This window comes from Citrus clementina, unplaced genomic scaffold (genome assembly GCF_000493195.1).
Source record: "Citrus clementina cultivar Clemenules unplaced genomic scaffold, Citrus_clementina_v1.0 scaffold_3, whole genome shotgun sequence".
In the NCBI taxonomy this organism is placed as follows: Eukaryota; Viridiplantae; Streptophyta; class Magnoliopsida; order Sapindales; family Rutaceae; genus Citrus; species Citrus x clementina.
Window position 1 is genome coordinate 7,781,623 of NW_006262339.1, and position 16,682 is coordinate 7,798,304.

Genomic DNA, 16,682 nt, shown 5'->3' on the forward strand with positions numbered 1-16,682 from the left:
ACAAGTAGACACCTTACAAGAAAAGAATTGGCCAGTCTTTGTCTTGTGTTCTGCCATTGCTAGGCCTTGTAAATATATTTTAAAACGACGATATAAGATAAGATGCCTACTTTGGCTTTATGCTTCTTCATCTTGTATCTTTTCTTTACTTCTCTTCTCTTCTTTCCATGATATAAATTCATCACTAGCATCCACGACCTAACCCAATCCTCGTTCCTCCTACTGGTGGTGGGTCACCATTGAAATTGAACTCAGCAACCTATTGGCGGAGTCCACCATATTATCTACAACATGCTCTTCTATTTAAAGAGAGATATACAGTGACCCCATTATTTTTTTTCTTCTTCTCTTTAACACCCCCAAGTTTTTCATTATAGACTCCAAACTTATGCATTTAACGTAATTTATGATGTACGTAATACAACAAAAGTTAATTTGGGAGTTCATGACAAAAAATTTAGAAGCGAGGATTTAGAATCTACAACGATGAATAATGCCACAGACACAATACCTTATAAGCGATAGCAACAGTTAAATTTAAATGTACAATATGAAAAGTATTTGGTTAATTATATTGATCACTTGCTCGACAAATTTTATTTTATAATAGTTATGAATCAAAAACTATAACAACTCAATCAAAATATTCCTTGTATTGATATCACCACTGAAAATTATGCTTATTTATTTTATGGTAAAAATATTGAAGCTAACAGAACTTAATTAGCTCTCATCTATTACTCTTATCTATTTCAGTTTTGTAGAAAATATAAGGCCTAATTGATGACGATGTATTAGTGAATACACATCGAAGGCATGTAGGTCACGCAACATTCCAAAATTTTATTTCAAATTTCATTCAAAATGATGCGACTTATGATACGTGATTCGTTAAATGGTTGATAAATTTTCATAATTTTTTTATGAACTAATAATTATAATATTATCTTACCAACTAATAAATCAATATCATATCATTTACGATTATAGCACTAATCATTAATTTATAGCCCACTTTACCAGAACTTCCTCACCATAATATATAAATCTTATTTATAAGAGAGAGAGGGGTCAACGGGAGATCCCTTCTTTTACTATCAAACCACACAAAGCAAAATCTAACAAATTGCTGCCACTTTTTCTGAATAAATGAGTTTAAAATATAAAAGAAGAAAGATTATTAAATGGAAAATATAGTTCGCTGGAGATGTAAAAGATACATATAAATTTTGGCCATGTGGCTTCCTTCACTCAGTTAAGCAAAGGGGGTTTGGCCGACATCCAGCAGCAGTACTGATTAAAGATATAATTAAATGATTAGATGTTGAGTTGCATGCATGAGTCACGAATAAGCATTTTAAGCTTTAACCAAAATATTAAATCATTAATCCAGATACAAAATGAAACCATGAAAGCATTCAAAAAAAAAAAACCATCTCTTTTCTGACGGACCTTTCAGCTCTGAAAGTAAAGTTCTAACATATTTGATGGATATATTAAAAACCTTATTCTTGTGCATGATTTACTTTATTCTATTAAACTAATTTACGATAGATAATCCGAAGCTAAATTATACCTTCTGAATTAATATTTAGGAGAAAATTATAGTTATTAATATTATTTGGAACTAATGAGTAGTCCTTATTACTAATCAAAAGCTTCTAGTAACAGTTAGGAGATGAGATATAGAAAAAGAGGCAACTCTATGTGTTAGCACCTAATACATTTTAAAATAAATATGAGCTGATAATAAAAGTACCAAGTGTTGCTTCATATGGGTAATGATGCAAAACAAAGCAGCATGTGTGATCAGTGAGCAAGATCTCACCAGAAATGCTTTGGATATACTCAAAAGAGCCGATCCGAAATTCAGGAATAAAAATCGATTTGTTGGTGGGATCCATTTCTTGCCTGTCTTAGATTTTGGATGGCAGGACAGAAGTTGTTTTGAGCCAGCACAAGCACACACACTAGCAAAAAGCACTTTCGCTCTCTTAATGAAACTTTGGTCACCAAGCAAACAAAATAAGTCATTTTCGCACGTATAGTTACATGCCTATTCCCTTATCCAAAAGCCAAGGCCATGTGGGTGTTATAAACAAATATAAATTTAGAAGAAATTTGAAAACAAAACAAAACAAAAGGTTCAGTTATATATATGTTAGCATATATAGCTAACCAAACGAGGAAGCCGGCTACATGCAGTGGGTTTGGGCATTAATAAGTGCTTTAATAAAAGTTGAAATTAAATTTGATTAGAAAAAGGTCAACTGAATATTTTAAGCAATCTATCTAAATACATTTTTTTATGAATTTATATTTATACAATTTCCAGTAACCTTGCCTGGACCATGCATGGTGTTGGTAGTTGATTTTGCATCAATCTTGCCAGGAAAATGAAATTATAACTCAAGAAGCAGAAAGCTAAACTGCCAGCCGGCCATATAAAACGGAATTTCAATAACGTAGTTGATAGTACTATGTAAATTATAATTTAGAATTTTCTTCTTTTCTTGAAGGTGTGGTCAAGGACTAACCATCTGGTATTCGAAAATCACATTAGTCCTCTACTAATCCAGATTCAAGCCGGTAGCACCATTAGGACAGCAAAACTCTTCCAACAAGTATTTAACACACATGCATTCCCAAATCTCGAACGAGAACTTTAGTTAAGTTAGAACAATCTCATATCAATTGATCTACATACTTGTTGGTGGAAATTTACGTGTTATTGCAACTTAAACATAAAATAAAATAAACAAGGTATGAGAATTGTTAAGATTGTTAAGACTGCTTCTAAAATTATTAATGTCGGGCTCTTGTCTAAAACTCTTTTTATTAACAGAATATCAGAGCTAATCAACTCTCTAATTTGTGTTCCCTCTAAATTGAATTCACATAGGCTGAATATTTTAAGTTGAGCAGTTTCTCTGACAAAAAATGAGGTTTTTGATTAATGGGTTCTTATAAGTTATATTCCTTGTGAAAATGATAAAAATTAATTATAGCATTAATTCATGTTTCTAGAGAATATATTCCGCATTATAGTAGCACTAGTAACAATATATATTTATATGTCATTGCAGAATAAAAAAGTTAGTTCCACGTCAGTTTGTCAATGCTTTTGAAGTCCTATTTCTGTAACTCATTTCACATTAGGTTGTTAGCAAAACCCACCAAACTTTTTTTGTGTTTAACAAAAAACAATTATTTAAACCATTTTTCAGCAGCGTACTTTCTTTGTAAGGATACTTTTTTTTTTAATGGAAAACATCGATTAAACGCTTAAATGAAAAGACTTACGTGAGTCGGAATTTCTTCCAACCAAATTATACATCTCGAATTACTAACAGCGTATTTAATTAATTTATAAGCGGTGTCATTATTACTTCTCAATACATGATTGATTTTGAAGTGATCTTTTACAACCATACAATCTTAAATCTTGACAATTAATTATGACATTTCTTTCGTACTTCTTTCTAAATCTTTTACCGAGTTAACAACAGTCTTTAAGTATTCCAACCAAATTATACATCTCGAATTGCTAACAGCGTATTTAACTAATTTATAAGCAGTGCCATTATTACTTCTCATCAATACATGATTGATTTTGAAGTGATCTTTCACAACCATATAATTTTAAATCTCGATAATTAATTACGATATTTCTTTCGTACTTCTTTCTAAATCTTTCAACGAGTTAACAACAGTCTTTCAATTTGATTCAACGATTAGCGGCAGTGTCTATTCCCATTTTAATTCCAAAATTCATAGCTTCAGCATATTCAACATCCATGTGAAAATCTGTATTCTGAATTCCTGCAGCCATTATCTCCCCCTTCCAAGTTCTAACGATGGCCGCTAGGCCTGGCATTATTCTCTTTCCAGCATTTGTAAGGACACTTTTATTAGACATTTTTCTGGTTGAATGAACTCTTTTCTTCTATACTCCGATACATTGGGAACGAGACAATTGTAAATAATTTCATATTTGATTTCCTCCACTATTTCAATAACGTTGTATAACTCTGTGAAAACATAAGATATTTTTTTAGGTCAGAAATACGAAAATGAATAAATGATAAAAGGCTACAGCAGAACAAATACATGTAAGATATTTACTCCTTTTCACTTGTTTATATTCAATAATTTTACTGTAATCTATTGTATATGACAAACCAACCTCCAGCAAACAACGATACTATTTTGCTAGAAATTCAAAAAAAAAAAAAAAACACAAGAGTCCCTATGTACCAAATAATAATAATAATAATAAATAAATAAATAAATAAAATAATAAAAAGACTAAAATATCGAAGGTTGTTAACTACCTAAATATTCCAGTCTTTTCATACTGTTTATATGTAGATATGGTAAAATGGCTTTGACCCTCAATTTCACGGTTAGGATTTCCAATTCGAAGGTTCATTAGAGCTGGGCCTAGACCTGGGTTTTTAAAAAGAAGCCCAGGTTTTGGCCCAAGCCCTAAAAAATTTAAAAAGAATTAAATTAATTAAAAAGTAAAATGTATAATTGTAAATTAGAAAAATGTATAGTTGGTGGGAAATTAGATTTCATTCAGATAATGACAAATTGGGGAGCACAGAGCATCAATTTTTTAAAATAAATTTGTGGATATTTTCTCAACAATATAGTAATGTAAAGGAGCTTTTTATTATTATGTTTATCTTAGTAATTCCATGTATTAAAATGATATTAGAATCCATGATAATAAGTTCCAATTAGCAGCTTGGGCGTTATTAAATTTTACAATGAACATTTTCAAAATTAGGAACAGGAAAATTAATATTCCAACAACCAATATAATAAAGTCCATGGTCAGCATTAAGATGGCAGCATGGGGAAATAATACATGCTTACCCAGTTACCCTTCGTTTTAGATCTTCTTTGTTTATTTCTTTCCCTAATTTTTTTTTTTTTTTTTTGGTTTATGGTTAATGATATGTATTTGTTTTGTGTTGGACTAGGAATGTAAACTATATGTTCCCATGAACTTTAGTTTGATTATAATAAATAAATGTATTGCTGAATTTCATAGATGAAGTTGGTGGGAAGTAGTAATAAGCATAAATCATGTGAGATTGATACGGGTGCTGAAGAGGTTGGTGGTGATCAAAGCGTTGAAGGAAGAAGAAAAAGGCAATGTCATAATGGGTTCATAAGATATTTGTAAGTTTAGTCAATGAATTTATAAATAAATTTAATAAGTTTCTTAAGGTTCATTAATAATTATGGAGTGGTATAATTTCGTAGTCATATGATGATATTGTAGCCGTGCGTGAGGTTAAGACAAACGATGGAATGACTTGCATTATAAAAGGGGTATGTGAAGTTGCACAATAAAAATAAAATAAAATGGTAATTTTCAAGTATTAAAGGTTTAGTTAGTTTTGTTTATTTACCATGATTGTGTACTCGATGGAAATTGGATTATGTTTAAGAATTTACCACCGGAGAAAAAATGTCAGTAAAAAAGTGAATGCGAACAAATAGTAAAATCAGAAGTGGCGAAGGCAAAGTTCTTGACCAGATGCGCTTCTGATTGATTAATGGCTGCCATTTCACAGTTGACAGATGAACAAAGAGTAGTTGTTTGTCAAATGGGCTTTGGTAATTTGCTACAACTGAATTGGGGAGGCTATAGAGGAAACTTTGTGGCTGATAATTGAGAAGATTGGTACTGTACGGTACATTTTAGAGTTGAATGGTATTGGCTTTTGAACAAGATCATCGAAGAAACTCCACCAACCAAGGAACTTAGACTCAATCTATGCTCTGCAAATTCAGATATTCTGTAATATGAAACTACTTTTATGTGTTTTGTTATTCCTAACTTTTTCGGACTTGGTACATTGTTATGGAAGTATGACAACTATTATGCCCGTGCAATCTGAATTGTATCTTTCTTTATGTCATGATATTGAAACTTAGTTTTCTGACTCCAACTTCTAAGAACTGCAATTGCAGCATCTTTTGAATATTTCATATGTGCTTGTAGTATTTTCGAATGATTAAACCTGCCATTTAAGTTTTTTAACATTTTTCCTCTCATTTATATTTGCTGCACCATTTACTTCATTTATGATCACTCACTGAAGCTAAATGAAAGCTTTTTCATTTATATTAACTTGCCATTCAAAAGCACAGTTTACTTCAACTGTCAAATTGATTACTTGCATGCATTGATTTCAATCCAAATAAGGTTATTGGTCGATCAAGAAAGTGAATCCATGGATGGAAGCTGGGTATATGGTGGTTCCAACTTTATTCAACCCACGTATATGATCAAAGGCATAGAACAAATCGTGAACGATTTTTCGGCTACCTCAAATTCGAAGAGATATAGTTTGTATCCTTTCAGGCTTAGTTAAACTTTTATTCCTTTAACCTTATAGTGTTAGTGATCCTATTACTTGTTATTTATAGCTAGAAATTATCAATTGATGCAAACGTATTAAGATTTAAGAATTAATTATTTTGAATTTTATATTCACGAAAAAGTAAAATTTTGATTTACATATTAATCTTCATAAAATATTTTGAATTATCCGTAGCTATAGTTGCAGTGCAGTTCAAATTCAACGTAAGTTAACATAACAATCTTTTTTCTTTCTCTTTATATTAAAATTCTTGAATTATATATATCAAATACAACTCTTTCTATTGCTTATTTTAATTTTCTGCACAGGAGGAAGTAAAGGTTGTTGTCTTGTTTTCATTCAATTTCCAAGTTTTTTTCTTTTTTTCCCCCTCTCCCTCTTGTCCTTAAAGGTAATTACTCGAATGGATATTTCAAAAATAAAATTTATTGTGAAATGGAGAAAGTATTTTTGTTCAATCAAATCTCATCCAGTATAAAACTTCGGTGTCCAAAAAAAAATGTCCAGGCCCCGTGAAGGGCTGGGCCAAGTTTCAGGACATGACTTGGGCCTGGACAAGCCCGGCCCGGCTTGAAGATCAGCGGTTTTACAAATTTCAGTCGCATTAGAGACAGAGACAAAGGAGGAAAGCAACGCCTCCGCCGTTCTGACAATGGAGTTTAAGATTTACAATACGATGACGCAGCAGAAGGAAGTCTTCACGCCGATTGTTCCCGGCAAAGTCGGCATGTATCTCTGTGGCATCACCCCGTATGCCCTCAGCCACCTCGGCCACGCTCGCGCTGCCGTCTCCTTCGACCTTCTCTACAGGTCTCCTTCTTATCTCATTATAAAAAAAAAAACAGAATTATGATTTTAATTTTATTTTAATTTTTTTTAAAAAATAATGTGCTGTACTTGAAATAGTTTTAAAGGGTTTAGTGTTGATCAATGGAACCACATTTTTGTTTAATGTGAACTGAACTTTGCAGATACTTAGAACATCTGAAGTATAAAGTTACTTACGTTAGGAATTTCACCGATATAGATGACAAGGTGAGAATCTTCATTCTGTTTACTGTAGAATGCTAGGATGATTGTGTATCATGGTTTTAAAATAATGTGCATTTGAAACAATTAAAGTAGTTGGATCGTGCAACGCATTGATTATACACCCTTTCCAATTTCAACAAATTCATGGGCATCTGTTTCTCTGATGCATATCACTATGTCGGTGCTGTCTTAATAGGCACTTTTACATTTTTGCTGGGTTATCGTTTCTGTGAGACACGCTTTTTTTTTTTTTTTTTCTTTCCTTTTTAGCATTTTTCTCTTCTCCTTTCTTGACTCTTTTGTAAAGACTGCCTATATGTGGACCTGTGCAGATAATTAGTCGGGCAAATGATTCTGGGGAAAATCCCTTTAAGTTTCAGTGAACGATATTGTGTAGCATATCAGAAGGACATGCTTAATCTGCAGTGCCGCCCTCCCTCCGAAGAGCCACGGGTGTCTCAACACATTGAACAGATCAAGGATATGGTAACCCAGGTTTTGTTCTTGCTATTATGCTCTATTTATCTATGTGAGATATTTGGATAATGGAAATCTAAAATTCGTAGAGATGGAATTCTTCTCAACATTTAGAATACATCACGGGGGAAAAACTTAAAAATTTCAACAATAATAAAAAAGATCTTAAAAGTTTCAATGAGAAAAACTAAAAAAAATTAGTCAAGAAGATATGATTTTGAGTAATGCTAGGTATCCCAATGCATAAGCTTAATTTGAGTCCCAACTAACGTGACATTCATTTATTAGATGATGGTTAAGTAAATTTACTAATTATGAAATTCATCATCCAACAGATGAGTGACACGTAGCATTGAGACTTAAGTTGAGACTCAAATAATGAGATCTCCATCATTATTGTATATTTTTTACTTCCAATGAAACCATTACAAAATAAACAAACAAACAAATAAATAAAATCAGTATTATTTTTAAATAGAATATTTAGAATGACGGAATATGAAAAGTTGAAATGATGAATTGATGATTAAATAATAGATATGGACTTTAAATTTCTAGAAACTAATTTTTTTTTTCTTTTTTAGATGAACCAATGAATATAATATGGAGCAAGAAATTATTTCATCTATTGATTTTTGAGATTATAAGATTTTTAATAGAAATTAAAAGAAATACTAAAGTTAAAAGATTTTAACATTAAATAATTAAAGTTTTCTTTTTTGGAAATTGAAAACAAAAGTAACTTAAATATTTTTTTTGGGGAAAGAATAATAATGAATGAATTAATTGTTAAATAATATTATTAATTATATTTCTTTAACATTAAGGTTATTATTAAATATAGGTTTACAAAAAATCGTAATTATACGATGATTATTAGTTAGAGAGATGTCTAATGGGGTTTTCTTATTTCCAATAATTCGTAATTAACAAAAAAAAAACTTTATTAATTAAAAAAATATTTAAAAAATGAGGCCTTCCCAAAATACCTATACCCAATACCCCCTACAAGCGCAAGAGGTGAAATTACATGCATACGAGCGGAGACTCTGAACAACGGATTGCAATGCCGCAGAGCTTATGGAAAAATACCCCCCTACTATGCCAAGTTTCGTGCTTGACAGGGGGGGCATCAGGCATGGACAGTCGTCAGGAGGCTCCATTGACCAATTCTCTAAAGGATGGGATTGCACTATATATGCGTAGTGATTGTGGGGACTTGAGACAATACTTCAAAAAGGAGCAAGCATGCATAAAGGATCTCAGGAACTTGCTTGCTTACAGATTGCGGAACGTGATAAGGCAGTTCAAATAGCTAAGTTTAAACATTTGGAAGATTTTAAGTTTTTAACCAGTGAGTGGTCTTCATAAAGTTTTTTAAAAGCAATGACAAGGAGATGATGAAGGCATACATAAATAAGTACACGGAAAAGAGGCAACTCTGTTGGCTTGGCACTCGGCAGGCACCACTCCATTTTAAAACAATAAAAGTGCTTATTGTCATGTCGTGTGTTGCCTTCCTTGGGTGAGGATAAATTTCGGATTATTGAGAAGAATGATAATTTTTAGAATATTTTTAAGTTATTATAAATTTTAATTTATTTTTATTTTTTATTTAAAAGATAAAGAAAAAAAAAGTGAGGTGGGATAGTTAAATTTTTTTTTTTATCTTATTAACAAAAACAGAAAATAAATTGAGACTTACAATAATTTAAAAAATATTTTGAAGATTAGCATTCAATGAAAGGGTAAATTCAAAATTAACCGTACGGCCAATAATGCAATGCACCATGTATAAGCGAGCAAGATTCTACTTAAGCAAAAATTAAGAATACGAAAATGATTAAACCTGCAATAAATGAAGGTAATCGAAAGATAGAAATCTGAATAATTTTATAATTTTCAGTTAATTCTCATTTTATGAGAAAATTTAAATTTAAACAATTAAAAAGAGGAGTAAATCTAGTTAACTACGCGAGGAAGCCGGGGGTAGTCAAGTTTTTGGCATTAAGTACCATAAAAGTGCTTTACTGCTTTACTGCTTTACTACTTACCGCAAAAGTGCAAAGTGCTTTAATAAAAGCCGTAAAATTGACAAGCTGAAACAACAACACTAGAATCTTTATGAAAATAAATCAACACAACTTCCAATAGCGTTGCCTGGGCCGTTGTAGTTGATTTGATTTACTAACAATTTGCAGCAGCGGTCGCTGCCAAAAGAGAAGATAATAGCTATTACCATGGTCCGATAGTTGATTAACATGTTGATCTAGCAAATACTTTCGTTAAAATTAACGGATATTATCAGGGTTTCGATCCAATTCATACTTAGCAGTCGATGCTCATGTAGCTGGCAAGAATTTTTTAAGGGGGTGCGGCAGGGACCAATTTTATGTAAGTGGCAAAATTTAACGGAGATTTTATGACATTTCAACATGCTACAAAGGCCTACACATACTGTACAGCGGGAAAAAGTGGTCTCTCCCAGTATAAAATATAAATCACTACCTCCTAAGGACCAACTGAGCTTTTCCCATCCCCAAAAACCTCCTTAATCATGCTACAAGTTGGTAATAAATCAACTTTATTTCGGTAACTTCGATAGCCAGCATCCCAAACTTTAGCGCTAGACGGTTCCCACGAGTATTCATGGACACTGGTATTCCTAGTACTAAAGCTACCATGCCACTGATCCTCGTTTTCAGCCCTCACCAGGGAAGCTGGCCCAGTGTCCGAAGACGTGCACGAGTCATCTTGGACTGCTCGGTCTCCTTTTTCATCTTGGGGCTGAAATGAAGGAACGGGACTGGAACCGTTATGCAGCTTATGATTGTCAGTTCCATCCACAGTGTCCTCGTCATAAACATGTAAACCCGATTCTTGAAACCAATTATAACAAACACCCTCATTATATGCCGGGGTTTCAATAACAGAATCCTCATCTTCATCGGATGTTCCAATTTCATTGTCACCAGAATCATCACTTCCCTGCCACTCATCATTATCACTATCAATGTTCATTGCCGGACATCCGTTCTGCAGTGCCCGCTTTCGAAGCATGAAGACATTAAAGTAATAACTAACTATGTCTTTTTTGGTTCTTGAAGGGAAGGCAGCATAGAGAATGTCCCAGAATTTCCTACCCAACGAAACTGGATTAGAGTAGACAATCTTGTGAAATAATTTTTGCTCCTCATCACTCCATTTATCTGCAACTAACTCACCCATGTTAAGGAACCCAAGATCTGCATATCTTTCCTGCCCAAGGTGATCTCTAAGCTCCTCTCTTGCTTCGGTGATATGCTGCCTGACACATCTAACAGAACCCCTGTCCTCACAAAGACAGTCAGCTCTACCATTCCCAACTTCGCCATCACTATCACGTGTTCCCAAATCAGGCATTGGAATCACACAAGTTCCCATTAAAAATTTTTCACATTCATTCCTATTAATGTGTTCAAAGCCAACCGCTACTTCACATCTACATGTATGATTTGAAGTTTCCTTGGCACACTGAGGGTCCCATGCTGGAATATCAACTTGATGATCCTCCCCGATGGGAACAGGTTTCTGTGGAGGGTAACTCATTAGCAAAGTATAGAGTTGCCTAGTTCGACGATCAGGGAAAAGATATTCCCAGTATAGTGGTTCATGAAACGGTGTCCCTGGCCGGGAATCTTCTTCACTGGTGCTGCTGGTGGGCAAGGATGAGGTGGAAACACAGCCCGGACCACTGCTTTGAACATCCTCAGCATTCCCTTTATGTTCAGCAAGGATACCACCGACTAGCTTTTCATCACCCTCAGCAACACTTCGAGTGACTTCAGTTCCACCTTTTGAATTACACATTAGATTTCATTAAAGTTACATCTACTTGTGGAGTGGTTATTCATCATAAGACTTCACATTTTCCATAAACAAAGAGAAAATGCTTTTAAAAGGACACTAAATTAATACAAACAAAGTACTATTTCAGATTGCAAACGTTGAGCTTTTTAGGCATTCAGAGTATACATAGCAATTTCCCACCAATTTGGATACTTTACCGACATACAATTAGAAAGATTAGAAAATAAAACACACAAACATAACAACATCTAACAGTGGCTTCAACTACTTGTCCAGCAATTTAGAGAATTCCACAAGATGGAAGGGTTGATGCTTAAGACTAATTAAGAGTAAAGTCTAATAATCTCTCTCACCTGAAATGTGTGGCACCAGGGAAGCATCTTCAGAAAGTCCAGACTCAAGGGATGAAAATAGCTGGTTACCATGCTCTTCTATTAGTCTTGAGTGTTTGGAAGAAACCTCAAATGTTTCCTTATCATCCAAAGGCCTTTTCTTCACCATGTTTGACAGCTGTAAAGTTGACATTACTTAAAAGCTCTAAAGCACAAGAACAGGCATGAATTAAATTCAACCCCAGCTATTGACCAACAAAATAAACAACCAACCCCATGCATTACCCACTGCCAGAAATATGATTACAAAACAAGACTGCAGCTCCACATTAAATCTTGTTGACAAGACAATTCACTTGTCCGCATATTCCAAATCTTTTATTTGAATAAGTTCACTCCATGTCATAATTAATCAGGTCCAATAAGATTTATTTTACATTGCTAGAAGAATAAATATATCACATGCCATAACAATTAACAAGTAGCTCTTTTGTCAACTTCCCAACTCAGCTCTCATGAAAAAAAAGTAAAAAGAAAAAGAAAAATACTACTTTTGTAAGATGCATATGTATGGATGCTGAAGCAACCATAAAAGTGATGTGTTTTGCAACCTTTTGCATTATTAAACAATTTTCACCGTAAGTTCACCGTCATTGCTCTTGGTATTATTATTGGTAACTAAAGATGGGCAGGACTGACTTATTGCAGGCCCCTTACAATCAGGGGCAATTTGGTAAAATGTCTAACCGAATTTTATTCTTATGACTTAATGGCAAATATAACATACCATGATATAGTATCCAAAAAAACAAGGGATAAAGGGTACAAGAACTGATTTTTACCTTAAATAAAGGACTTCAAATATAACAAGAGATCGGTCAGATTACTTGCAGCTCAGATTAGCAAGCAATCGAGGATTGAATGCGTGAATTATTCGATGAATTTGACTTTCGACAACTCAATTAAGTAACGAAAAAGCCCCAATTAAGAAACCCTAGCCCTAGATCTTCAAATTAGGAAGAAATTAACAAAATCAGATCCGAACCCGTGAACAAAGAACACCAAATTATTACAAATTTATTGCAAACTTAACAGATCTGAAGATCTAAAATTCCCTAGAAACAGATAAAACCCAGAAAACAAAAATCAAAATTATTTACAAAATAATAACGAATTAAACGAGAAAATCAGAACCCATAAACGGAATCGCTCAATCTACAAAGGGTTTCGTAGATCTGAGATACAAATCACAGATTGAAAAAGTGGACCAAACCCTAACCCTATTTACAAATCCAATCACAGCTAAGGCCGATGCTAGGATCGAACAATAGATCGAAGAGAGTATATTTCGAATTAGAGACCAATTCGAAATTCAGAACTAGAAAATCAGATCGAATCAAACGAGAAGAGATCCAAGATCGAAAGTTTTTTTTGGATATTGACAAAAAAGGACATAAACAAAATTATTTTATATATATATTTTTATTTTTGGTAACTGAAATAAGCTTATAAATGAAAATAACTAAAAGGGCGCGTGTTTGCGAGTAATTACAGAGAATGCCCCTCCAATTATGAAAATATGGAATGACCGATGCGGTTTGTATCGTGTGGATAAAACATGTGCTATTTAATAGCAAGTTGGTGGTGGTGATTTTGATTGGATTACAAGCGGGTGACTGACACGTGTCACGTCCTGGAGGGAACGTGGAAAAGTTTCAAAATTTTCGAAACTTTTTGGTCTTTTCCTTAAAATTTTGTAGACCACGTGATTGTATTAGGGAGCTTCTATGTTACGTTGAATGTACCATACACAACCAACAAGAACTACATAATTATGTGGGTTCTACAATTTATTGGTTGTGTATGGTACATTCAATGTAACATAGCAAAATCTGATTGTATTATTATATATATATATATATATATATATATATATATATATATATATATATTTTAAGAGTAATGATACAACCACAAATTTTTGTATAAACTTATTTTGTATAAACTGATGTAGCATGATAAGATTGGTTGAATTAAATATTACTTAGCTCATATGATTTGTTTTTCTTAATTTATATTTTTATTCAACTAATAAATTAATGTTACATCAATTTATATAAAATAAATTTATATAAAAATTTATGGCTGTATCATTACTCATATTTTAAATGAAATAAAGAGACTCGAGACATGCTTATAAGTCGGGGGCGGTCTGGGCTTGAACATAAAGCACACGTGAGAGTTGAGTAGGCCCATGATATGTCTTACCGTAGTGCTCTTGCCACCCCATATGGCTAAGATTGGACGATGGGATTAAGTATAATATTAGAATAATTATGAAATTAAATATTTATTTTATGCTTGGTGAGTTTAGTTGGATTGGATTAAGGGGATTAAATTTGAATTTAATCCTAAAATTATAGGATTAATAATACTAATTTACACATTAGTTTAAATGGGATAAGATTTAAAGAAAAAAATATCCATTCATGAGACTTTTATTTATATTATTTTTTTATTTACACATAATATTCATTAGTTAATTAATGTTTTATTTAAGATTTACTTAAAATTTATTTTTATTTATTATCTATGATTTAACTAAATTGGTACTTTTACTTCTACTAACTCTTGAGATTAAATTTTCATTACTTGTATATTTAAAAATTTATCAATAAAATTAACATTTAATAATTTATTGCATTATTTGATTGTACTAAATTTAATAATCACTAATATAATATTAAAAAATAATCATGCAAATTATTAGCACCATTAATTAATTGATTCTATATAATATTTTTAAATAATTGCTAAAAATTAATTAAATATTTAGATTGTTTTATGTATTTTTATTTTATTATTATATTATGACTGCCCAATAAATTTAAATTTTCTTATTAATTAATTTTTAAATTGATTTTCATTATGATTATAAAATTTTATGAATAATTAAATATTATTTAAATATCAACTTAAATGCTATTTAATCTTATCTAAATATAATTTAATTTTACCAAAATAAGACTATAAAATATAATCAATCTTAATCCAATCTAACTTAATCCAGTCTAATTTTAATAATTAGTCCAATTCAATTATACGTGCCAAACGTAACCTAATAGTCTTGATAAATTCCCCTTTGTGAACTTATTGCTTTAACCTCAGTTTAAAATTACTACTTTAATCTTAGTTTAGTTACATGACAAGAAAAGAAAAAAAAAAAAGTTCTTTTTCTTGTTCACGCATCACTCTCATCATTATTAAATACTGCAGTCGCTTGACTTTTTTGTTTCAAGTAAGTAATAAATAATCTTTTCCTTTCTTAATTCTTTAATTATTAGATAATTTTAATATATTTTTTTTTCTATTTCAAATGGCAAAAGAAAGACAGAGAATGTACAAGAATAGAGATTTTTTAAGAAAAAAAATTTCAAATAAAAGGAATAATCCATTTAACAAATCAAAATGTCAAAAAGTTTAAGACAAAAATTGGGTGCAGATTACTAAATTCTATGGCCATCAAGATAATCAATCTTTTGCTTTTTTTTTATTGCTAGATTTTTGCTTCTTTATAGTAGATCGGTTCTTCTTCTTCTTCTTCTTCTGAGATAAACAATAATAAAGGAAAGCAATGGGGTTTAAAGAGGAGGGTTCATCGAGGGTTAGCCCTTGTAACTTATGTGATTTCAGATAATCAACAGACATAATACAACAGGCTTGAATTAATTCAAAGACACATGAATAACAAGTCTTAATAAAAAAAATAAAATGGGAAAGTCATTGAAGCTTGCTTGCTGTGCTTGCTCTGGTTTGCTTCTCCTGCCTTGTCAGCATCGCCGGTGCCCAAAACGGAAACGTACCCGTGGTGTGTGATAAATTTTATTATTGCAGCATTGATTTTCAATATTGTACTAAAATTGATACCCGTGGTGCCTAAGTCAATGGAAGGAGGACAAAATTCTGCGGAGTAGAGCACTTGTTGCAGGTCGAAATTCTAATCTAACAATTGAAGCATTGGGACATAGGCCTAATTGTATTTGTTTCATTGATGAATGTGAACATGTGATGAATCTTTTTCGGATTTTGCTAATCCATGGGAATTTATAATCTCGAAGATGGAAGCATCAATGGTAAACATTTTTTGAGACCCCATCAATCAATCCGTCTATGTGGGTGGAACAAATTAACTTTCCAGCATCTTTATCAATCTATCATTTCATTGGTTTTTTAATTTATCAAATCATTAATTTATTAACTTACCAATTATGGGTATTAATTTATTCACTGTTATACGCTATTGTTCGGTACTCTTTAAACATCACCTCTTTGCTTGCTTACTCTAAAAATAAATAATAATAATAATAATAAATGCAACATTAATCTTCTTTCAATATCAACAATTTTTTTTTTTCAAACAAGGAAATTAGTAATAATTAAATGAAATCACATAGAATAGACTCAATTTTTTTTTTCTTTCTTTCTTGAAGCAATCAACTGTATCGCTTAAAAAAATGTTTGTGAATGTGCTTCCATCTTCGATATTATAAATTCTTATACCCACTGTCAAGAGCGACTGCTGATGAAC

General features: G+C 32.0%; 2 protein-coding genes across 4 annotated transcripts; one reads left to right on the top strand and one right to left on the bottom strand.

Moving 5' to 3' along the window:
- Window positions 1–7,032: 7,032 nt before the first annotated feature.
- On the top strand, window positions 7,033–8,037 carry LOC112100336 (cysteine--tRNA ligase 2, cytoplasmic-like). Its single transcript, XM_024189528.1, has 3 exons — window positions 7,033–7,214; window positions 7,376–7,439; window positions 7,769–8,037. Exons 1-3 carry the CDS (start codon window positions 7,057–7,059, stop codon window positions 7,817–7,819), a joined length of 273 nt encoding a protein of 90 aa, XP_024045296.1. The 5' UTR covers window positions 7,033–7,056; the 3' UTR covers window positions 7,820–8,037.
- Window positions 8,038–10,320: 2,283 nt separating this feature from the next.
- Window positions 10,321–13,688, bottom strand: LOC18049558. Of its 3 annotated transcripts, none has more exons than XM_006440639.2 (3): window positions 12,937–13,688; window positions 12,116–12,272; window positions 10,321–11,746 (listed from the first exon to the last, which is right to left on the bottom strand). In XM_006440639.2, exons 2-3 carry the CDS (start codon window positions 12,261–12,263, stop codon window positions 10,425–10,427), a joined length of 1,470 nt encoding a protein of 489 aa, XP_006440702.1. In that variant the 5' UTR covers window positions 12,264–12,272; window positions 12,937–13,688; the 3' UTR covers window positions 10,321–10,424. The 3 variants fall into 3 exon arrangements, with proteins under 3 accessions (XP_006440702.1, XP_006440703.1, XP_006440701.1); XM_006440640.2 differs by having other exon boundaries at window positions 12,116–12,299; XM_006440638.2 differs by having other exon boundaries at window positions 12,116–13,688.
- Between the last annotated feature and the right edge of the window lie 2,994 nt (window positions 13,689–16,682).